The following is a 25,163-nucleotide window of genomic DNA, read 5'->3' as shown; positions in this document are numbered from 1 at the left end:
TGGTTCTCCAATAAGAACAGGCATCTCAGGTTGGGTGCTACTGTATCTGACTTTTTTTTATGTATGAATAGGTTTCAGCAGATGGAGATGCTATCTCTATTCCTGAGGGACTTTGTTATCAATCTGCTACTTAACAGCTCCAATTAGGAGATGGGTATACCTGAGCCAGGGCTGGGAGATAAATCAAGGTACATGTGGAAGTTGGGCAAGAAACTAAACCTCAAACTGAAAATTGTGTGTGTGAATCTTTGTCTGATGAGCAGGGGGATTGTATGTGTGGGTGAATTGCGCCTGTGTTAAAAACAGCTCAACCACTCAATGGTTGTTACACTAAAGTCTGCGTTGTTAATGTGAAGAAACTTAAGTTCAGTGGTGTTATATGTTAAAATGACCTACAACTTTCTGTCTCCTTGTCTTTTATTATTGCTATAGAGTCAACTTCAGGGCCTATTTTTTTTTTATTTTGCTCAATGTAAAGGAGTGTGTCACTATATTAAAACCCATTGCTTCAAGTCTTGCATGTTAGTTTTGGTTTATTTTTGTGCAACATTGTTGTTAGAAAAGCACTATATAAATGCAGTCCATTTATTATTCGAAAAGCAGGAATGATATAGACTTTAACCTCGTATACAAATATATCATCAGCATATGTGCAAATGTGCCATGATGAATACAAAACATGAATCTAACGATATTTATCAATAACACATCTGTAGAAGATTTTTTAAGTAAATGGCGGGAAGACTCTTAAGTGTAGCTAAAAAATATGTTTTAATTTTAGTACTATACTATAAGAGCCCTGCACTGTCTTATTGTGAAGCATTGCAAAATAAACAGCGATGTTACAGCGCCCTGTGGGCAGTGCTGCATTAATCTCAGCCATCAACTTATCAGAATACACCTGGAGTTCTCCTTTTTATCAGTCATTTTATATAATTAGTTAAGAAACTTGATCAAATGTTTTCCTAAAAGTAGTATTGTTACATGCTGTGGGGTTTTGTCTGTGTCTGCTCTCTCTTGTCTCTCCAGGTGCCGCCCTCCCCGTCATCTTTGCTCAGTGGTGGATGGAGCACACCAGTGTCCACTTACTTAGTTTTTGATTGTGATGATCTAAGGTCTGAGGAGCCAGGAGGACGAAGCCAGTGGGCCAGTCGACAGCTTTTAGACTGTGTTTTGGATGTTTTTTGTAGATCTGCTCAAACTGTGGTTCAACAGAATGTAAATATTGAAAATTTCTGATTTAATACCTAACCTTTGGACAACACGAGTTGTAGTAATACGAGCTTTCCTATCATTTTTTTTCGTGACAGAAGTTTTGAGTTAGGATCTTTTCTGAAATATAAATAACAATAGCTTTGGTGCTGCCTGAGACAGACCAATTGAGACCAATTCAGGGTGAGGGAAAGTTAGATTGTTGTTACCTCTGCACAGCACAAGTAGGTGGTGGGAGTAAATAACCCCTTTTTCGCCATAATAAGCAGATGTATGTGTTTTTTTCACACACAGGAAAACCCGCTCAAAATCGGCTATAGAGTCCTTTCCCGTTGACAGTATACCAGAGATGTGAACATGGTTCTGCAGAGGATAAGCATGCTTCTCTGTTTCTTTTACTGGTGGGTAACTTTCGTCATCACGGACAGGCTATGGGGGGCAGTGAAAAGCTTGTTTTGGTTTCTTATTTTTGTTTTCTCTTATTTAGTCTCTCTTTTAAATTTGGAGCAAACTAATTTTGAACGATATTGTAGTACTGCTTGGGCGGAATAGGACAGTGTTTTGTGGTGGCACGTCATTGCATTTGGCCAGTAACGGTGCTAAAATTAGCACGTTCACCCAGCTTTTGTATTTTTGTCACTCCTGACCGGTAACGGAGTTGATAATTACCTGTGACTACTGCAGAGTCACTTGACCCAGGTGTGAATGCTGATTGTTACCTTTTCCATTACATACAAAAGCCACTTGTAAGCGGGTGATAATGTTTTTTTGGTGCAGAGGGAAAGTGGTTAATGACTGTTGAACACACCAACACCCTGGAGGAGGACAATTACTTAGTGATCTTACATTTTACAAGAGAGCCTCTTTACCAAGTGAAATGCTACATAATCACCCCAGGTGATCTGCTTAAACACTTCTTGAGGTTTTGAGAGGTGGATAAATGACATTAATATTTCAAAAAACCATTCATGAAGTTTTAAAGATGCTGATGGCCAATAAGAGCTTATTCTAACCCTGCAGGTACCTTCTGATTCAGTGTTCCTTTCACAAGGGAATACTGAGTCTTTCAAATTTCCCTTTCCAAATGTCATTAAATCTTTGGAATTATGATTGTAATTTCTAAACATGCAAAGTCTTTATGTCTATGAAACAAATGCCCCTACTTTAAACAACAACAATAACAAAGGCGACCTGGCCACCCATCTTACTCACTCTCGGTGGAACCTAACAGACCTCTCTGGGTTCTGAGGTGTTCTGTTGGACTAGCGAAGCTGACAGAAAATCTCATGCTGGGATAAGAGCTTCCAGGCTAAGTGAAGCATGAAGTGCTTTTTACAGTAAACAGTCGGCAGCTAGACACCACAGCAGACCCTGAGATGTCCACAACATGACATGAACCAAAGATCCCCTGAAATTCACCACAGCTGAGTTCAATGGCTCTTGATTAAGTCTGAGGAGAATAAACCATGAATAAACCAGAGGAGAACAGAACCTGATCTCTACCCTGAGACTGCCAGGCTTACCTTTGGCCTGGACAAAATCAAAAAGAAAACTAAGAAGCCGAAAACTCCCAAAGGCAAATCAGTATCTAGAACTGAGCATGTAATAAAAAACAAAACAGTGCACTTTCAGCTTGGCGTGTGGATTTTCTTCAAAACTCTAACCAGGACAGCATTCTGGCATGGGATCACTGTCATATCAAACTCGTTGGGAGCTAATTGAAAGCATGCTCCAGTTCAGGCCTGACATCAGTCAATCTTGCATCTACATTAGTTTCAGTAATTCATCAGCTGTCTCACTTAGAACAACTTGTGTAGCATGACAGAGTCGTATGTGCAACAGCAAACTTCAAGTCCCGGTCTTCCGCCCCATGCATCCCAAACATCTGCTCTGCATCTGTCTGAGACAACAGGAACCATACAGCAAGCATACTGCAGTTTTCAAGCAGCAGCTCTGCAGCAGTATTCAATACAGCTTCACAGTAATACAGTACACAATAAGAAAACAGGCCTTCAAAGCAACAAGCTATGAAAAACTGCATTTATATCATATATAGTATGGCTATGTTTATAATTAAGGTAGAAATGGGCCTTGAAGCTACAATTGGTAACGTTTATAAAAAAAAAATGTCGCATTTGTTGAAACTGTCACTACATCACAGAAACATGAAAAAAAAAAATCAAAAAAACAAAAACAGCTTCAGGAAACTCTGCTTCTAATGGCATTTGCTAGAATCTACTGAGTTCTACCGAATCTACAAAGTTTGTGTCATGACTGTTTCCAACATGGTGGCTGGGTCACAAACTATCTCACACAAGTACACTGAAAATGTTTCTTAAAACATTTGAGGCAAGACATAGGCAATGCAGTGCCAGAATCTTGATTTACATTTGATCAGCGCTGTTTGACAGTTTGACAGTAATTGAAGAGCACTGATTGACAGCTGCATTAGAGACTACTCGGCTCTGATTGTTTGTTTCTGTTAATAGTTGAAAAAGTCATTAGAGGTGCTGTGAGACAATAGAGAAAGCAGAGATTTTTTTTCACACAGATTCTCTGTCTCATATACTGCTATATGGAAATAGTACAGATTCAGAAATTCTGAAAAAAGTTGTGTTTATAAAAAGGTACCAACTATAACTTGAACTTACACCTACCAACAGGAGTTTTGGTTCATTCAAACGTGCAAAAGCACAAAACAATCTTGGTATTTAATCCCTGAGCTCTGGAGGAAAAAGTTGTAGAAATTAAAAACTAACCTGTTGCTTCTAAAAACCAAAGTGGTGGTCTCCTTGTGGAGGCTGCAGTGGTTCTGTTTTAACCATCAGGTCTTCCTCAGATCCTGTGGGACTGAATTCCACGGCTGAATGCCAGTATTTGAACCAAAGCTCAGCATAAGGAAAAAGACTCACTTCTACAGTAAATAGGAGGACAGAATACTTCTCCTGCATAAAGATTTACTTCCAAAAGGAAGCGGGTGGAAAAAGAATATACCTACAGTAATACAGACCGAAGATTCAATTTAACATGAATCGGGCAGCTCCACTGAACAAATTGTGCAACTTCTCTTGTGAAGCGTTAGAGGGAATGACTGATATTTAGAAAGTGTGATGTAACTATAAAAACTAAAGAAAAGAGATGAGTCATACAAACACTAAGCTAGTGATTTAAAATGGATCAGATAATGTCTATTTCATGTCATAAATACGTCCGGGACAGGCTCCATATCTGGACGTCCAGCCAGGACTACTTAATATAAACCAATGCTAATAAAATAAAAAATAAAATTTACTTTCCCTGTCAATGTCATATTTTGGTGCACTGATGCATCTCTTTCATTATGGACATCCCTCTCCCTTTAACTTTCCATTAAAGCAAATTGATTTTAGGCCACTGGGGTGAAAGTACGTCATTATAATGTTTTTTTTCCAGGCCAATATATTTGCAAATAAGCTGCATACCTCCATATTAAGTAGACAAACGGCAACATTATCACCCCATAGGAGTCGCGCTTGCGTCCACCTGATAAATGCAACCCTATTTTCTCCTAAAATTTACATTTATTAGTAAGCAAATGGTTTTGCCTTTTGCCTGTTTGGTTTTTGCTTACTGGCAAAATGTTTGTGTGTCCAGAAGTGGTAAGGTAGGTGGTCAGGGTGGTTTTTGGGTGTTGAAAGCTTTGACACCTGAGACGAGGGTTCACAACCTTCACATGTGGTTAGCTTTAGGCTACAAAAACATTTTGGCTTAGGTCAGGGAAAGTTTGTGGTGTCAAAAATCAAAAAAGTAAACAAGTCTGGTGTGTGTGTGTGTGTGTGTGTGTGTGTGTGTGTGTGTGTGTGTGTGTGTGTGTGTGTGTGTCTTTTTAACAAATAATCCAAAATAATTTTTCCTAAACTGCTTTAATTTACTTGAGCAGGACCATGAAAATGACAGATTTTGGGGCCAACTGATTTATTCATCTTTCTTATTCAAGCATTGCAGGTACATATAAAGGCAAGTAGTGTATAAATGGTCCGTGCAGAGGTAGATTTTATGTAGGAATATGATGATTAGACTAAATTAGTTTAATCTACATTTTGCCAGCAAGTGAAAGTATTAAGTAAAAAGGCCGTATTATATTCAGTGGTAGGTTTCAAGATTTGCTACATCAAAGATGTGCACATTTACTCAGATGATTTCAACTCATTATGATAAGAAGAAATTAAAAGAAAAATAAATTACATTACATCAGGCAACAATTAAAACCTAACAAATTCAAATTTAAGATTATTCATTATTACTTTTAAGGCTCAAAGGATGAAATGAAAGTCATTTTAAGACATTTTAAGAACCTGCTGACACTCGGTATTGTAGGAAAATCCATTAAAAATGTAATCAGGGAACATTCTACGACTTTGCATAAATGTTAATTTAAAAAATCTTTGTATTGTTTATTTTATGTCCTTATTAGAGAGTAATTCAAGTTGATAGAAAATGAGAGAAGAGAGAGAGGGGGAATGGCCTGGCATGACTCAAAACTTGAGACACTGCAATTACTGCAAGCGCCTTAAGTAACAAGGCTTGTCAGAGCAACTGTTTCCTCATTATCTTGACAAAAAAAAAAACACTGAGTTTCCTTGAAAATGGGTTTGCTGTTGCAAATTTGTATTAAATAAATGCAATTTTTATAACTTTTATGTTGAAGTCCAATATTCACTCTCCTAGCTCCTGCCTGGTCAACTTATGGGTAAAACATCTGGCTCTCCCACTTTGTTCACCAGCTAGTCTCTTCCTTTGTCTCTTGGTCATTTTGGTGATGGCAGGTAGCATACAGTGGCTTTATCAGAGCCTTTTTGAAAAAATCAGCTGCCCACTGATGCTGAGGTAAAAAAGGGTTCATATGAGTGCAGCACTACCATACTGTAAATGTGCAAAACCAAAACTATAAACTGGAAGAGCCTAATAAACTGTGAAGGACTATAAGCTGTAAACCATAAGCTGTAAGAGGCCTCTATAAGCTGTAACCACCTCTGTACAGGTGCAGGCCCGGTAATCCTTGTCTGCACGCCACTTTGACTCGTCTCTGTTTAGTTTCACATGGAGGCTAATAAGGGCATTGAAGGTAGTAGTTTTGTTTCAACCATTTAATTTGAAAAACATGTAGCACTGATTACATAACAAGTCTCTGAGCAACAACAAAAAACCCCATTGTCAGCCCAGAGCTAGCGGGCGGCTATGTCACGACCAAAACACACAGCTCTCAGTGGTGGGTCAATACATCATGTCAGTTGTCAGCCAGACCCATGCAGACCAAGGCTGTTTAATGCCAGGTGGTCCAGCATGTCGAAAGCTCCTCTGCAGTCAATTGGGCGTCTGTGTGTGGAGTAAATTCCCTGACGTTATGTTGTTTTGTCTGGACTGGCTTCAGTGTGCCGTTATGTACCGCATGCTTACACTTGTCACCGTAAAAGCCAGCTTACCGTCAGCCGATTGCAGCGGACAAAAGAAAAAACTCAGAAAAAATGTTTAGTCTTTTTGTGTTTACCTGAGAGAAAAGTTGCAGGTTTGAAGTGCAGGTAACATTAAGTGTTACAACACTCCGGGACAAGTTAACTGTTAGTGGTTTGCTGAAAATTAGCATTTTACAACTTAAACCTTCTCCGACAGCATGAAGTATTTAGGGCAAGTGGGCAGAACATTTCCTACTTCTCCTGCTTCACATTAAAAGCATTCATCTGGCAAAACATGGTGTGGCTTTTATTGTGAAGCAGTCATGTAAAACTACATGTAGTCATCACAATGTTCAACACTGACCGTGATCATTCATCAAACGTGTCTACAAAACAAGCCTTGGTAATATTTGACAGCAGATCAGTTTTAAATATTGCATGGAGTAAAGGGACAAGACGGAGCAGCCACAATGAGCTGTTGGATGAAGAGTTGCAGGCAACATGCTGAATATCTGCAAAGCCTCAGCAAGGTAACCAGCTCTTGTTACTGTGTCCTGCTATTGTGTGGATAACCACTTAAGCCACGCGCAGCATGAGAACAGACCACAGCTGCTATTATTCTTTATTAAAACATGAGTTTGTTTAGCTGTACTGTACAGAGATGCAACAGTTGCTCTTCTGATGTACTTCTGAGCAGCTGCTCAAAGAATGTTGACAAAACACGGACAGAAGTCTTAAGGATTACAGCTGTAAAGGTGTCAAAATGAACTAGTTTTAACACAGTGTCATCAGGCCACGTCCAAAGGCTTCAGTTGTTATGTATGGCTGTTGACTAGAGAGGGACATGATGTGATAGCTGCAGAGATGGGGATGACAGCACACACTTTCAAAAACTCTCTCCTTGACAGCATTCTTTGTGTTGCACTTTTTTGTTCAGATTAATAGAGGTAACATTAGCTTTGTGACAAATTTAAAAAACGGGGACTTGAGAGAGAAGTTCAGACCTCGACTACTTTCATACCTGTGCATACTGGGACTTTTAAGGTAACCTGTGGAGTTTTTGACGACTAGGAGTACTATGGAGCAAGTTTTTATGACTTGGTCCCCTTTTTGTTTGTATTGTGCACATGTACGAAGACACACATGTCAGCGCGATTTGGCTGATCAACAGTATCAGACTGTATGAACATGGATGATGAAATTTGGCGCCAGTGTCCGCACAGAAGCAATCTCTGCGTTGTGGAGTTTCTGACTGTACACCTGTCCGACCAATCACGAGCAGTACTATCAATTTTGAGCACGCCGATCAGCACACATCATTAAGTCAAATCCCGTTTTTATATCATCAAAATAACTAATTAAGACCAAACTTATTAAAAAATGAACACTTGAACAAACATCAGTGTGACAAGAAATACCTAAAATGACAAAAACCATCTTTAGGAAATTATTTGGTATGTGGTATATTGACTTTTTAGTTTGGCCTATGTCCCAGTCACTGACATAGAGATGGCGGGGTTTATGACCTCATACTGCGGCCAGCCATCAAGGGGTGATCAAGATGTGTTGGCTTTACTTTTGTGAGCTATTAAGTCATCCATCTTTAAATACAAACAATGGCAATAACCCACAAAGAAATTTAGTAATTCATTAAAAATGCAGTGATTAAGAAGACTGCAAGCTAGTTAACAAACCTGTAAACAATAGGATTTGGATTTTGGAAACAGGAACTATTCAAAAGATCAAATTTTTGAAGAAAATTCATTTTACAGAGCTTACAGTCCTGGTTGTTGCCCATGTATCCATCTGTATTCTTTTTCAAAATATTCCTATTCAAATATGCACTTTTCATCCATTTCTTTGTCTTCTCTGCACATATTGCAGCATAAATGAGCAAGCTATTTTCAACATATATCAATTTCTATTTTTGGTGCAAAATTCCAAGCTTTGAAAAAAAACCCCACTTTCTCATGTTCACAAACATACTGAGTGAGTCACAACAGGAATAATCTGTGTTCTGTTTGTTGTTGTGGGTGGGTTTCCCCCCATCGACTTGCTTTATTGTGCAGTAGAATACCAGTCAAACCGCCCTGACAGTCCAAACTCTATAGAAAATTAGTCCTAGTAAAAACATTCTCCAGTTGCTGGCCCTCTTCCCAGAGTCGTAAAAGTTTAAAGGTGTTCATAATTGCTAACACACCTGTAACAGTCCGGGCTCATGTTCCTTGGATGTTTATATCTGGGCCCCCTTCTTTTTCCTCTCCTCTTGAAGGCTGGAATAGTCACATGTTTTCTATTTAAACTGTTTTGCTGTTAAACTTCAGCCTTTGCTCTTTCGCTCTGCTTGTTTATAGAGGAGTACTGTCTCTTGTCATTTCACCATGTCCGCGGACGACACCAAAAAAAAAGAACAGCAAATTCTTTAGAACGCTCTAGGGAAGCCCAACATCTCCCTGATTTGACAACCAAGGTTGAAATCAACCCAAGAACAGCTGGACCTCAACAGCTGTTGAATAGACGGCGCGAACAAAGTCTCTTCATTTTCTTACTGAGAATCGTTTGGCCTTTCTACTCTGGAAACATACTTTGTCAGTATACTTTGCCATTTCCCAGTAATTCTGTTTCTAATTCATTTTTGGCAATTTTTATGTTCATCACATTAGCTGTTATTTATTGATGTGTTATTGCCTCTACAGCATAACTCTTTCAAAGCGTGAGGCTTCAGAGGACTGATACATATTATTCCATACAGATGCGTTGATTAAAGCGATGAACGGCTGAGATATGACTGAGGGTTCAATCAGACCACTAAGAACCTGTTCACCTTTTCTATCATCTTAAGGAGCATTTTCATTCTGTTCATCAACCCATCAAGTTAAGTGAACTTTGCACCTGATGTTTTATTGGTTGCCAAACTAGTATTTTAAAGAAATATCTAATTTATAGGACCTCAAGATGACTGTTAGCTGTTCAAAACAGGTGAAATCGTAAAAAAATACAGCAAAACCCCAAATACACCAAAAAACATAGAAGCCTATCTGCTGTTCCACTTGTGTGAGATTTAAGTCATTTGTGCGGTTCATATGAATCACTTGAACGAAAATACAGCAAACTGGTGTCATACTAGAAAGTATTGAGCTATTTAGATGAATGAGAACTTAAACTTTTAATTCAGTCAATATCCAGTCTCCTGTTATGTCATGGAAAATTTTAAGCTGTTTTGCTTTAAGGCATTGATAATGATGATGCACGCCTTATTGCACACATATGTTTGCCAAAAACTATAAAGACCGAAGACTAAATGTGGCTAAAAACAATGCAGATGAGGAGTCTGAACCCAGATGATGTCTTTCTACATCTGGCATGGTAAAAGACTTTGTGGTAACTTCAGTGTACATGTTCCAATCAATTCCCATACATTAAAGATAACCGAAGAAGAAAAATCACATTTTAATAAGACTCATTAAGCCTGGATGAGCCTGAGAAGATGAAACTCATATAAAAGAGGAAATGATGACAGTGGTAAATTCCACCTGTCAGTGCGTCACTATTTTACAGCTCATTACCCATTCCACTAATCAAAACAACACAGGGACTGGACAAACCAATACACTCTTGCTCTACCTGTGAAGTTATATAAGACGGTTAAATAAATGTTACATATCAGAGAGTAGAACAGAAAACATCCAAATTTTTGAACAACATTTTCATTCAAGACACCTCAACATCAGGAAGGAAATAATAAAGTGACCAAATGCTACTGCTGGTCTGTTCTGGCTTCAGTCTCACGAACAGTCTTCAGTTGGTTTAGATAGAGCACCTTCTTTCAGAAACACAGATTACGGCCCATTTAAAACTAAGCTTCGTGTACAGTGAAACATATGTGTTTATGTCTACAATCCTGAAAGCTTATACAGCTAAACATGTCAATGGAAAACACATAAAACTGCAAATGGATGAAGACACACTTAATCTGTACATAGAACCTGTTCACATTACTTCATCAACACAGTGAAAAACTTTCTCCTGGATATTACTGCTGTAATTTCACAGATGGATGGATGACACGTGAAAGTAAAACCCACCACAAGGTGTGTTATTAAGGTAATGATCCACTATGAGCCTCACACCAGCTTCAGTTTCAAAACCTGTTGAACCTAAACCTGTTCATCTAAAGGACCACTACAGTTTCCTAAAGGCCTGCTTGAATCTCCTACGGTACCACAAGATCCTCAAGGGCCACTAGAACAATAGAACCATTAAAACCTTATAAAAAGGTATCAAGTAGAGGGATAAAAATCATTTTTCCAAAAGATTTTCATTTGTTGTTTTGATGATGGGGTGGGAAAATGGTGTTTTAAACATAGCTCAAAAATCTCCCGTAGGAGTACAACCACCAATGAAACCCCCAAATCTCCTAGATGCACACTGGACCTGCCTCAGTGGCCATCTGAACCGCCAAAAGTGTTTGCTTTGGTCTGCATTTTATAAATATCATCATCTACCTATGCTCCGATCCATTCTCTCAGCCCACTCATCAGAGCAAACTTAGTTTAAAGTTGGATATTCAACAGACATTCACTCAAGACCCAGCAGCATCTTGTTTGTTTCAGTTTTGCCTGTTGTCTGCAGTAGGAGGACGTTAAGCTCACCTCCCAGCCCTCCCATTTACTGCCGAGGGATGACGCGGACCCTCAATCTCACTATGAATAGAACCGCGTGTGCAACCGAATGACCGCAGATGCGCACATACTTTCAATGCAGAAAGTATGTCCAAACCTTAATCTTCTTGATCTCAACTAGAACCTCTTACAGGACCCCTAGACTACACCTATTTGTTGAGAGATATAAAATATAATAATTATGCATTATTATATGCATAATGCAGAAATTAAAAAAAAAACAAAAACAAAATCGAAATCTGCTCAACTGATCTGCTGGAGCTCAAACTGAGTGCCTACGCTCTGAAAACTCTTTTAAGACCTTGAATTGGAAAACATTTATAAGAATTTACGCTAATCCACGGGAACCATGTATATTTGTTCATTCGGATAAAACTTGCCCAATACAACACAGCGATGTAAACAGACGACAGCAGAGCATGTAGATCCAGCAGCCAGTAGCTCCTTAAATCCTTGCTGCTTTTTTGCTATAGTTTACTTTTCTTTTTTTTTCACTCCATGGCCCCTCCTGCTGAAGCACGACTTTTCTACAATAGAGAAGCACTTATCAACATCGGGAAAAGTTGTGTGGGGTTTTGGACTGAATGCAGTAGACCACGAGAGGATCCCCACCAACAGCATATGTTAGGTGGTTAGTCAGACCAGAGGGGAGAAATGAAACTGAAAGTGGCGGACAAAGAGAGGGAGGTGAGCCGTGATCAGGGTGATGTTGACGAAAACTTGGACTGAGAGCTATTCCTCTACCAAGCCTTCTTCTGACTAATGTCCGGTCGCAGCAAAATAAAGTGGATGAGATGCGATTGATGCTCACTTGGCAACGGAAAATCAGAAACTGCTCTGCGCACATCTTCAAAGAGGCATGGTTAACCCCTAATAACCTGGATTGGGCTGTTGCACTGGATAGGTGGACCTTGTTCAAAGCCAAAAGGACACAAGACTTTGATGCAAATCTAAAAAATGCACTGCAGGAATTGAATGATGCCATCAGCAGCAACATGCCCGAGCAGCCGGATGGAACTTTCATAGTAGCTGGTTATTTGGATCAACTCATCCTTCAACTCCAAAGATGTTGCAGGATCAAGGACACTTTTTGATTTTCTAAATTATGTTTAAAAAATGACTAATAAATCTACCTTGTGCCATGTACATACTCTGCACTTTAGTTTTGTTTAACTTTAACCTTGTAACTCAATAAGTATGAATGAACATTACATTCATTGTTCTGCCCTCTTTTTAGCTGACAAAACACTGCTTTATGGAACAACCTTTATAGGTTGATAATTAAAAAGGAAGTGACGGCACTGAGTAATGGGGCTGGATATCATTTTAAAAAAATCACGATATCGGTACCAATACCAGTAGCCTAAAGAGATACCAATACCAATACCAACTGAGGACCATCTTTTTTTCTATTTAATTGAGGTGAGGGTTGTAGCTGCTACAGTAGTGCACCAATCACATGCCACATTAAACTGAAGAATGCTTGCAGTGACTGGCTGTAAAAAAAAATAATTTAAAAATAAAATTATATATATATATATATATATATATATATATATATATATATATATATATATATATATATATATATATATATGCACACACAAATATATATATATATTTACAGATCTGGATGCATGTATCATCCAACTGGTTAAATTTCATTACTACTTAGTATCTAATTATTTCAATGAATAACACCTTAAAGGTTTTGGGTATTGATACCCAGCCAAACTGAAAAACATCAAACCTGACCTGAAACCCCAGTCACTCTGAGCGAGTTGTCCAGAAAATGAATCAGATTCAACTGATGGTCAGTCCAAAGTAATCACATAAAATCTAGCCTATAATCAGTGTCTGTCCAACGGCTGCTAAATGTGTTTGTCTGACCAGCGGCTGAGAGAAAAACAGAGCCAGTAAGGAAGAAAAAAACACTCATACAGACTAATGAAAGATAGGTTGGTTATTACGAGTCATTACTGAGTGGCCGGGCAGAGACCACAGACATTCCTCCCGACAAAACACACTCACACTGTGGTTGTAAACTTTCAATTTTTCTGCTGTCTCTGCAGTTTTTGCATTTTTTCCTGTACACATTTAAGGGACACTTAAAAAATGGACACTTTATTCTCTCTTTGAATCTTTGTCTTTTTCCATATGTGCCTGTTTTTGGTGTCTGCCTCTTTCTGTACATCGTGGCTGTGTGTCTGCCTCCCTCTTTCTCACAACAGATGGATGGTGGGTGGTCAGGGAAGGGTTAAGTGCTCTGCTCCATAAACTCTGCTTTAAGAGTCTGCTGGAAGCTACTGGTTCAGCCTTTAAATACAGTCATTTGACACATCCCAACAGGGGCTTGTAGCATCGAGCAGCTGCTGACCCAAACTCAGGCTTTTAGGCGAGCTAGTGTGTCAGCGTCACACTGCTTTGGACAGCATGAAGGCTCTCTTATTCACCTGTTTGCTGGTGCCGTGGCTGGTGGCAGCCTCGGCCAGGACGTCTGACCAGGACTCACAGCTGATACCTGGATCTCTATCTGGCAGGGAGCTGAGCGGATACTTCAGTAATCATTTGAAATCAAGGAGGGCTAGGGTAAGAAATGTATTTTTTACATTAAGCTTCTCTGGCATTAAATGTTCTCTTCTTCAATAGCTCTGAAGTATTTATTCAAAATATGCTTTCAGAAAAAAATGTATTTTAATTTGCTAAAACACATTTTTTCTCAAGTAGTCAAATGTCTGTAAATAAGCTGTTTTTGTTTTTGCTATTCACTTGTTGTATGAGTTTAGAGAACAGTCCTTATACTTGTGGTTGTCCTTGTTACATAACAACTGAAGGTGATTTACTGAGGTGATAAAGACAAAAATGCATTCTTGTATTTGTAATTCAATTAAAACATTCTGCTCTTGTAACAGTAAAAACAAGCAGACAGACACATTGTTAACATTTTGATTGGACCAGGCAAGTTTTCTCTTATTAGAGAGATTTCTGTTATCTGAGTAAAAAAAAGATTATTATATAAAAATTAAAACAGATGATAAAAAGATGGGGAAAAAGATAAAATAAGACTTCACTAATCCCCAGGGATGATTAGGCCATGCTTAATATTTGGAAATATTAAAAATAAATCAGCCTGGCACATCGTTCCAAAAGTTAATAATCCACTTCATGGTTTGGTCAGTTAATTTGTCTTCTCCTACTCGCTAATGCCAGAAACTGTCAGCACCATCCTCCTAAGAGGTAATAATTCATTCAGCTCACAGTTCAACACACACACACACACACACACACACACACACACACACACACACACACACACACACACACACACACACACACACACCTGGTGCCCGTGCCTAACTTCTACCACCAGGCATACCTCAGCCTGAAGCAACCACACTAACCATCGACTAACCACACTAACCTCTTCAAGGAATATTTGGACAAACCAAAACCAGAGTCTGGTCTGGTTTATCCTTCGGGAAACACTTCCAGGAAGTGAAAAACCCACAAACCATCCAGAGAACGACAGGGAAAGATAAAGTGTGACCGAATGAAGCTATTAAACTTTAATTCAGTTTTAATGAGTAAAACTTCATTTGGGACCAGCTGTTCTTCATAGAAGACTCTGGCTGAGCCAGAACCTTCACAGACAGATCTCATACCCCCTCCTGCCGCTACAGTTAACCACAAGATTCATTCAGGCTAACTTTTTAATCCACAACGTGGAAAAGTTCTCCCTTTGATTGGTTTGGGGGCAAGTCAGTTTGTTCAGAGACCCAGCTGCAGGGTCTGGGATGGTATTTTGCTTGGGGATACTTTGATTGGTTACAGACACAGAGGGGGAATGAAACCAGACTTTGATGATGGAGGATCAACTAACCAACCATTAGGCCGGTGATGATGCAGGATTTAAACTTTCATTAGCAGTTAGTTTACAGATTACTTCCCCTTTCTCTGGTTTATTGTTTGCAAAGATACTCTTTGGTAATAACCCTGCAGATAAGTCCTCAGATTTAAGAGCTCAAGTGGCGAATGGTTTATTGGTGATAAGTTACCCTGCTAAGCTGACACAATTAAAAGATTTGGAGTAGTTCACAAGCCCAAAATTCCTCAAGCTAAAATTGATCACAATTTCCAAAATGTCTCAAGTCTCCTGGGGGTCAGGGGCTAGGAATGCACAAAACCTTGAAACCAACCTGATTCTCATTGGCTCCTACATGACAGCACTAAAATATTACTCAACCTGGTTATGGGTCACTGCAAGTATATAGACAATCCTGAAAAGATGTATTTATCAGCTATGTTTACTTATCTACAACAGCTGAACACCAGGGAGTGTCAATGTAAATCAAAAAGTCACAGTTCCTTCAACATTGCTGCTCGCTAAAACTACAATCATACACACTGCAGCAGCTGTGGCTGTAGACTATAATGTGGACTGCTACAGAAATCTCCAACAGCCAATATAGTCTGGATACCAACGTGAGATAGTTGGTAATGAGGGCACTGAACGGAGTCTGTGTTCAGACCCACGGCAGAGCTGTGGCACAAATCACACATTCATGTTGATCAGACCACTGTGTTAGCACGGCATGGGGACAGATAAAACATCTCCAACCAAAACCAAGCAGCAAAAAGGTCAAACCTGACTAAATTCTGTTTGCAGAAACATTATTCAACAGCACAGTGCACTAGCCAATCCAATGCATCCAAGCACATATTCCTGGTAGATGAATTTGTAACATGAACTGTGTAATTCCACAGATCATCTGGAAATTGTGGAAACGGAGGATAAAGTGATTACTGCTGTAACAATCACCACAGCTGAAGAATTCTGGCACATAGTGCAATATCAGCCATACTGTGTTCTGGTGTTAATAAATCCTTAAATTCTGTGATGGATCTGTGACTGAAACTGGACTTCCCGGATCCAATTTCATCTTCTCAGCTGTACTTGAAGTAACACTAACACACCATTGTCTGTTTCAACACAGTGGGGTTAACAATCTGAATGCTCTTAGCCTTGCTTCATTAGACCCCACAGGGTCTCCAACAAACTAAAGTTCTTGTTTTTCAGTGAAAAAGACCACATGTTTAATAATCGCCCTCACAGTTCACAGTTCGTTTGTAAAAAGACTTCATATCAGCACAATCACCATTGGTGTGTAAACAGGCACAATGCAGTTCAGATATTTTCATCTTCAGTAAGTTTGTACCTAAATTTTGACATGGTGCAATATGTTAGCATCCTTCCAAACTTATCTCCTAACCCTGGCAGTGTTCACGTTTTTAGCAAATGAGTTATCTGAACAGGCCTTGTTTTCTCCTGCAGAGGGCACTGCCTCCTGCTGATGAACCTGATGACACCCCAGTCAAAGAGGAAGGGGACACCTCTGGTAAGAGAAACACCTGTTTCCCTTTTGTACAGTACACGCCAGAACATGTAGTTTAAACTGCTGGCCAACTGAGTCAATCTATTCAATGTCTGATGGTGGAGGAAAGACACTCAAAGACAAACTACAGATGTCTCAGAGCAAGTTAATCAGAGTTGTGCTGGGTTGGAATCCAGAAGCACAAGTTCGCAAACAGAAATTATGACAGCAGAGTTGGTTTCCCCTAAAGTCTGGTTCATAATATCAATCACAACAACCTAAAGGACTGAGGAGATTAGAGATTTAAATGGCTGCCAGTCCATGCAGACCTTTAGAAACAAATATAAACAATCTGAAAAGCAATTCTATATTTCATTTGCAACCAGTTAAGAGAGACCAGTACAGGAGAGAAATAGTCCCTCTTCCTTGTACCAGAGTCTCATGTTTGAACTGGCTGCAGATGAGCAACTACAGGGATGACTAACTCCCACATAAAGAAAGTCACAGTAGTGAAGATGAGAGGAAGTAAAAGCATGCATGATGCCTTCTTACCATGAAATTATCTCAAACTACAAGGAGAGAAAACTAAGACTTTTACTGATATGTTTGGTGCTCCACTGTTTCAAATAAAAACAGGTATGATTATGGGTAAGGAGACAAATCAAACAAACAGAAAATTAATTGACAAATGTGTTGATATTCGACTGATTAAACTATGTCAAACAAAAACACAAAACTGACTACACCCTACTTAATTTAGGATTTTCTGCTTTCTTTGTCCTAATGTAATAAACTGAGTATATTGGAGATTTTGTATGTTCTTCAGACAAAACATTTGATTACATTACTGTGGGTTTCACGAAATTGTATTTTCTGACATTTCACAGACTAAGCAATTTATCCAGAATGTACTTGTTAGTTGTATTCATGGTCTAAATTGCATCCAGCTGAAATAATGGTTGGTTGTTAAAAGTGCACTGATGTGGCTTGATGTTTCTGTAATGCCTCTGTGTTATAGACCTGCCTACCTGCCTGCTGTGTGTGTGCCTTACTGGTTCAGTGTACTGTGAGGAGGTCAGCCCAGACATGACCTCCGTTCCCACCCTGCCAAAAGAGACGGCCTACCTGTACGCCCGCTTCAACAAGATCAAAAAGATCAGCACCAAAGACTTTGCTGACATTGGTAAGTCTGGAAACCATCTCATCCCAAACTGTTGATTGTTCAGTTTGTCCAGCTGTGTAAAAGACTGTAAGGTGGCAGCAAATGCTGCGTCAGATTTATTGTATTGTTTTTAGATATTTCCTAAAATTTCATAGTGCATTTTATTATTTACAGAAAGCCCTTGTAGGATTTGTCACCAGGGTTATCTCAGCTTGATCTGGGAAACTACCAATGTATAACAGAAAGCCTCTATTACAAACTGGAGGTGTTTGAAAGATGCAGGTGTTAACCATCTGCAGGGTCTAATCAAAAGACACTTTCAAAGACTATATGGAAAATGTACTAAACTTGGAACTTCTGGAACTTAAAGTTAGGATATCTTGGCCTCTGACGCACAGATGTTAACCATTATTTTTTCAGTCCATCTCTCGCAAGTCTCAAAACTTAATGGAAGTACATAAGTAAATCACTTGAGTACCGTTTTAGGTATAGTTTTAGACTTGCAATTGGTATGGGATGTTGTTAACAGGATAAAGACAGCAGAATGAAATAAATGCATCACAAATATCGGCTTTTGTTGATAAGTTTTTTCATTTTGGGTTCTGGTTCATAATATGCTTAGCTCTCTTTGCTACTGTTCTTTTTTAAGTAACAAGACACCAACTGGCTGAGAGACCGTCAAAAACAGAAATGCATGCACATTACTACCCATATCAACTTATGGCATCAAAATCTGAACTGTGACTTTAAGATCAGTGACATCCAGGACACATTCTGTCTTTCCCTCGATGTCCTGTCGACTAAAGTCTAAATTATTATGTGATTCAGACTGTTATATTGATTATACTACAGTAAGTGACTCTGTTTGTTGGTTCATAAAACTCAAATGAGGTGGCATAAAGATTGCCGCCTCACTGTTTGATGTTGTCAAGGTTTCCTACAGCATATTACAACAGAGGTACACCACCTTGCCTGGACTACAGAGTCCCCCCTCATTTTCAATTACGTCACTGACCAGTAATTAAAGCAGCTGGTCACAATTTCAGGAAAAACAAAAAACATTCAAGGGAAAAAAAACTATGGAGAAGGAGCTTAATCAGCTCTCCATAAATGCTAACAAATATCGTAGAAGAAACCCTGACTTGTTAATTTCCCAAAACAGATTTTTTAAAAAATGCCAGTGTTCACGTTTAATGTTTGCTGTTCAGACACATGGTGTCTTATAAAGCAACTGGTTCATGTGGCTGCATTTTGTCAGCTGGACTAATAAACCAAAATAATCTTTCCAGTAAAGACACAAACATACATCTACAAAGGACTTTTATGGATGCCACTTTCAACAGGATCTTGGTCAAACAACTTGTCTCTGTATTTAAGTACTACATTTTGCTGGATTGTAATAGTCTGCAGAGTTCTACAATAATACTGAAGGGACAACTTGACAGATGCCTGTAACAGCTTTATTGAACCAGATGACCCAAAATGCTGAAACCTGCAAGTACTCTAACTGGTAACCAAACGGTTTTGTTAGTGCAAAACTGACATTACTATGATGGTATGACAACAAAAGAAAGTGAGATGGCCAAAATGGCTACATCTTCAACATCAACAATAGCATTTTCTTTTTCCTGATCTATCAACAGTGACTCTGAAGAGAATTGACCTGTCAGGGAACATGATCACGGAGATTGAAGACGGGGCCTTTGCTAAGCTGACCCTGCTGGAGGAGCTGTCTCTAGCTGAGAACCAACTGGTCAAACTTCCTATGCTCCCTTCCAAACTCATTTCCTTCAATGCCAACCACAACCTCCTGAAAACCAAGGGTGTCAGGGCTAATGCTTTCAAGGTACACACCCTTACCTCTCCAAAAAGCGCTGCTCAGCAATGTAATGCTGAAGATGAAGGCAGGCTGTCTAAATCCTGTACTTTGTATGACATTTGTGCAGAGAAAGGATTCATAAGACTACAGGATACTTTGCAACAACACGCAAGGTTTGCTGTACAAAATACTACAGAAAACCAATTGACCATTTCAAACTTGACAACATAAACACTGTAAATGGGTCCCTTTGTATTTCCTGTAGGACTATTTGAATATTTTGACATCAGGTGACAGCAAGTAAACATGGACTTAAAATGTTGCCTAGCAATGCAATGTCAGCTAATGGTCTAAACAAGACAACTTGGATGAAGTCTAAATTTTCTTATTGTAATTTTTGCCAACATTTTTTTTTTCAACAATTCATCATTTGGGGGTATTTGCATTTTTTCTTTCCCAAGAGTGAGATAAGAAGTTTGATGTTTTAACAGGAGTTACATTGTGAAACTCTTCAATGAAAGAATATACAGTATATGCCCGCGTCCTCCTTTTGTGTAGCGTCTGGAATTATACTGTGACACCAAAACCAAACGTGGTGACCTCAGTATGGCAACAAGACTTAGGAAAGCTTTACACATACTCACTAAACTTGACTGTTGTTCAACAACAGATAGATGCAGCTCCTAACTCCCCTTAAAACCAGACGCTGTTGTTTTACATTTCTGCCAATGTATATTCCTATAGCCCAAATGGTGCACATTTTTGAAAGTACACCTTCACTTACACACAGTGGTAGCTTAACAAATAATTCATCTGAATCATCTGAGTCTCCATTGAGTGAATTTGTTTCTCCAACAGAAAATGACCAGACTGGTCAACCTCTATCTGGCTAACAACCAGTTGGAAGCTGTTCCATTCATCCCAGACAGTGTTCGGATCTTACATCTACAGGTTTGTATCTTTTACTGCTAAAATATACACAAATAAATTGACTCCAGAAACTAGACACTGAACTGAAACCATTTTTGCTTGAATCTGGTGAAATATGAATCAATATTATAGGACAAAACTTTTTATCTGACCCTGAGTATTTTTAATCCACCAGCTAACATTTTTTTCACTCCATTTCCTCCAGAACAACAACATCACTGAAGTCAACATAAACACCTTCTGCAGGTCCAATGACACCTACTACCTACGGCCGAGCCTTAGTGAGGTCAACATGGACAGCAACCCCGTGTTGCTGTCCAAGAATCCCGACAGCTTTATCTGTATGAAGGTGCTGCCAATCGGACAGTACCGCTGAGGAGGCAGAAAACTTACTGTAGCCCCTTTATGGCTGATGGAGCAGTTTTCCCACAACAGAGTGCTGGGGGGATACCGTGACGTTCTGGATTTTGGGGTGCTGGTCCCATGGTGGGGATAAAGGTGTCAATGTTTTTACTTCAGCAAACCTACAAACAGTGTGTGACATTGTCAGGTCGAAATGAAACCATATTGGACTGAAGGTGTAGAATTCAAGGAGTTTCTCTACTCTGGCTTTTTTCAGTTCTACTGAGCTGTGGGGAGTACCCGACACTTAAACACAATGCCAAACACAGTTAAAATGAACAAGTTTGTTGAACTACATCGTAAATCAGTGTTTTTTTGTAGTTATTAATATCCTCACTGAAAGGCAGGGAGAAAAGTGGCTGCATCACATTGCTGTCCTGATGTCGCTCCAACAGCTCTGTTTTTTGAATCATGTAGTTTTGACATGCTGAATTGTACAAATAGGAATAACAGCTCACGCTCTCAGACACTCACTCCTCAAAGGCTTTTATGATGTTACACAAAAAGTTATAAAAGAGCCAGAGGAAGAATATCAATCTTGGCCTACTGTCACACCTCCACACACCTGGCCAATCACTGCATAAAGTGGATATGTTTGTCAGATAGTCTGCTTCAGATGCCAAAAATTGTCCACAGCCTTTGATTCTGAAAACCAAAAAGGGGCTTCAGATGCTGGACAAGCATTTTGGTTGAAGCACACTGAAGCCTTGACAATGGGACTGTTAGTGACAGATAGCCAGGTAAACACATTTAGGCCACTGGAAAAGTGCCCTCTGAGTATCCTCTCTGCAGGTGACTTAATGCCAGTAGAACTGATATAATCCCTTTAATGAGTGAAGAATGTCAACACCTCTCCAACAACAGTCCAATTTATTGTTTCATTTTGACCTGACGCTGTACTACCTACATGAATGAAATGACACAAACTGCTTGTGTCTTTGAACACATTTGCAGCCACAATCCAACAGGCTTGTCTACAACTACCTGAGCTTATTATTTTGAAACACAACAGGCCAATATTTTAGTCTTTGTAAAATGAATTCCAAAATAAAAGAAATGTGTTATTTTATGAAACTATAAGTACTAAAGGAAAAACAAATTGGAGATATTACATTACTTTTAGATACATTTTCAGCTTTTGTTGACCTAAATAACTATCTTATATTTGAGTAAAACCTCTCATTCCAAGGTTTTACATTAAACTAAACAATAAAATGTTTTAGAATAACTACAATAAGTAAAATGTCCAACAGGTGCTTTTAACAGATCCACATGTTTTTATAGTCTTGCAGACTCCTTGTGGGTCATCAGGAATATCATTTGGTTAGAAGTCATTGCAAGAATACATGACTGAAGAGCAGTTTATGATTATGTGTATTAATGTTGTTGCATGCTTCATTTTAAAAATTCCAGACTGGCTTTGAGGCTAACACAATCATGTTACAAAATAGTCCAGCATTTTGAAAATAGAAGTTTTGTCTGACATACTGTCACCACCAATGGAAAATGTTACTGTAGTTTACAAAATACACAGTTTTAAGTGTTCTTTGTCAAACCGCATTTTAATCTCAGTATTTCTGCAGTTAATATTTTATAGAGTCCTGATGACAGCAGGAGAGAAGATACTACCGTATCTTCAAAACAACACTTTAGTCATTTCAGTCATACTAAACGTATACTTGATATTTTCATGTTGATTTAAAGTGTTATTTTCTCCAAATGAACATTGTCACATGACAGTGAAACGTTTCTGAAATGGCACTAATGGAAAACAGCCTATGAGCATTTGTCATTTGTATGTTGCTTTGAGATTTTTTTGTCAGACTATTGATCCCAGCTGACTCAGACAGCTGATACATATTAGATTGTCTTGGCACGCCAGCAGTAATAGTCTGTTAACTTTTCTCATACAGTTTTCTCTCAGAAAATGACTAGAAATGAACACAGCTCTCTAGGTTTTGCTCTGCCATTGTGTGAATTAATTTCACTTTTAATTATTTCATTAACACTTCCTCTCTATAAAGGACAACAGCCATGTAAACTTGTCCAACTGCAAGCTTCTGTAAGCATTTTGTGACTTAGCTTCACTTTGTCTCTTAATTTATAGAATTCAGTTGGAGTGAGCTGGGGAACAATGTATCTATGAACTATAGTAATGTGAAAGTTACTCCATTTTATTTTGTCTGCGTTTAAAATGTCTTGCTTATGTCCCTAACTCTTCCCTTCCAGTAATAAAGACAAATTATTACTGATGTGAATAAGACAGTGGTGTACACGAAGATGGGTATGTGACATGGCGATGTTTTTAAGATATTTTAATAAAGTTAAACTTTTTAAATTAAGATGTGTTTGTTTTGGAATTATTATTGGAGTCTGTGAACAGTGGTCCATGTGGATTACAAAAAAAGAGAACATAAGGGAATTTGGTGTGATGGGTGAAGGTGAAGGTAGCAGAATGAATGTGTGAAAATTTAAAAAGAAAAGTTATCTTAAATTAATATTATCTAGCACATAACAAGTAAAACCAAATTCAGTTCATTTCTGTCGAATTTTATTCTGGATCACTGCTTAGAAGTGTAATTAAAAAAAGTAGATAAATTAAATAAATAAATACATACATAAATCTGCAGAATCCAAATGGGTCTGTTCATAAGTTGTGTCTGAAATGAGAAACTCATATTCCCATCTTTAAGCCACACCGCCAGTACAGCAAAAACACTAAGTGCTTAACAACACATGGCTGCACGAGTTTGTGTGTTTGTGCGCAGACAGTTAACAATAATATGCCCACATGCCATTCAGTGATTGGCCACATGCTTGTAAATGTCTGTGGTTTGTAACCGGTTCGAAGCCAACTGAAATCTGCAGTCCTGTAGACCTTCAGTGACTGGCTGGTTAATGTTGGTTAAGATTCCTGGATTGTGAGTGAATTCTTTGTGTTTTATATCTTTATTTGTTTATTCCTCTTAATACATGTTGATGTCTGTGTGTCATTAAATCATGGAAATCAGCGTATGAGGCACTGCCCACATTACAGCAGAATAGTTACAATGGGAATTACATCTTTCCATAATAACACCGAAGAAAATGCAACGAAAGCAAAATAAGAGTTTAGAGCACACAGGCCAGTATGGAAAATGTGGGTTAATCCTCCTCCAACTTGGCAGAAATTTACATTCTCCAAGTAAACAGGAGAATAGGTTCCATATTGCTTCTGCAGCTTGATTTACTATTTGACATTTTACGGCTACCTCTTCTATAAAGTCCCACCCTGATACTTACCATGCTCACGCTAATTCACACCCACTGCATTAACTTCAGTTTCCTTCTCTCTCGTCAGTCTGAATCTTAGCACTTTACAAACAACACTGACCCTTTTGAAGTTGTTGTTGTTGTATCTTCATGGTTGGCAAAAAGCTAACAACTGTTTTGAAATATAAAATCTAAATCCAGTCTCTTCTGGACCACAAACAGAAACCCTGTCCGTCTGAAGTGTCCCACTGACCTCTACGCTGGACAAGACAACAGTCCTCCACTGATAGATGTGGGGAAACCCACCAGAGGTCGAGCAGAGGTTAAAGCTTGAATCTAAAGATCTGACCGCCCTCATACTGACTGATGGACTATCTCATCTCCTCACTGAAAGAATTCAGGATGGACTCATTATGTGCCCCTACAAATAGATGTCACTGACCAACAAGCCAATGTCTTCAGACTCAAGTAGAAACAACTAAGGAAAGGCGAAACTCTTATTGGGCCAAAATACTGCCATGTTTTGAAAACTATGATCAGTTGTGTTCAACATACTATATGGAAAAAAGGACCAATCCCTGATATTCATCGTGAGGAGCAAACAGTTTGTGAACGCAACACACAATTAATGGAAAACAGGTGCTGGAGGTTGAAGTTGCCAGTTTAAAGTCGATTTTGGTGTAGGCGTGTCTTGACTTACCTGGAAGTGCTGGAAGGTTCTGCGCCGGTCGTCACATCTGTCAGAGTAAGTCCTGAGAGTCCTGAAGAACAGCAGAAGATCCCTGCTCTCCTCCACCCTTAAAAGGACATAGCACACAACATTAAAATATTTTATGAGGCAATTTATTAGTTATATGCATCAATATGCCGTCAAAGGTCTCAACGACAGCCGAAAAATTT

The 25,163-nt window shown here is 38.9% G+C and overlaps 2 protein-coding genes across 2 annotated transcripts in view; one reads left to right on the top strand and one right to left on the bottom strand.

Annotated features, from left to right (window-relative positions):
* The window catches only part of cenpp (centromere protein P), a 105,525-nt gene that overhangs the window by 67,302 nt on the left and 13,060 nt on the right, over positions 1 to 25,163 (bottom strand). Inside the window, exon 6 of the mRNA XM_042509723.2 lies at positions 24,964 to 25,060. Within this exon, the coding sequence (XP_042365657.2) occupies positions 24,964 to 25,060 (97 nt within the window). The remainder of the gene's footprint in view (positions 1 to 24,963; positions 25,061 to 25,163) is intronic.
* ogna (osteoglycin, paralog a) lies at positions 13,641 to 23,353 on the top strand. The gene is made up of 6 exons (XM_042509740.2): positions 13,641 to 13,915; positions 16,659 to 16,722; positions 17,717 to 17,881; positions 19,504 to 19,706; positions 20,538 to 20,630; positions 20,815 to 23,353. The coding sequence occupies exons 1-6, from the start codon at positions 13,760 to 13,762 to the stop codon at positions 20,983 to 20,985; spliced, it is 852 nt and encodes a 283-aa protein (XP_042365674.1). The 5' UTR covers positions 13,641 to 13,759; the 3' UTR covers positions 20,986 to 23,353.

This window comes from Plectropomus leopardus, chromosome 2 (genome assembly GCF_026936395.1).
Source record: "Plectropomus leopardus strain MGB_pleo_1.0 chromosome 2, ASM2693639v1, whole genome shotgun sequence".
Classification (NCBI taxonomy): Eukaryota; Metazoa; Chordata; class Actinopteri; order Perciformes; family Serranidae; genus Plectropomus; species Plectropomus leopardus.
The sequence above is the reverse complement of the archived record's forward strand: the minus strand, read 5'-3'. Positions and strand labels throughout refer to the sequence as shown.

Bases quoted from the DNA above. Each gene is read 5' to 3' on its own strand.
- ogna (XM_042509740.2), top strand. From the start codon at position 13,760: ATGAAGGCTCTCTTATTCACCTGTTTGCTGGTGCCGTGGCTGGTGGCA. The intron at 19,707-20,537 runs GTACACACCCTT...TTTCTCCAACAG, and splicing joins TCAGGGCTAATGCTTTCAAG to AAAATGACCAGACTGGTCAA. The intron at 20,631-20,814 runs GTTTGTATCTTT...CATTTCCTCCAG, and splicing joins TTCGGATCTTACATCTACAG to AACAACAACATCACTGAAGT.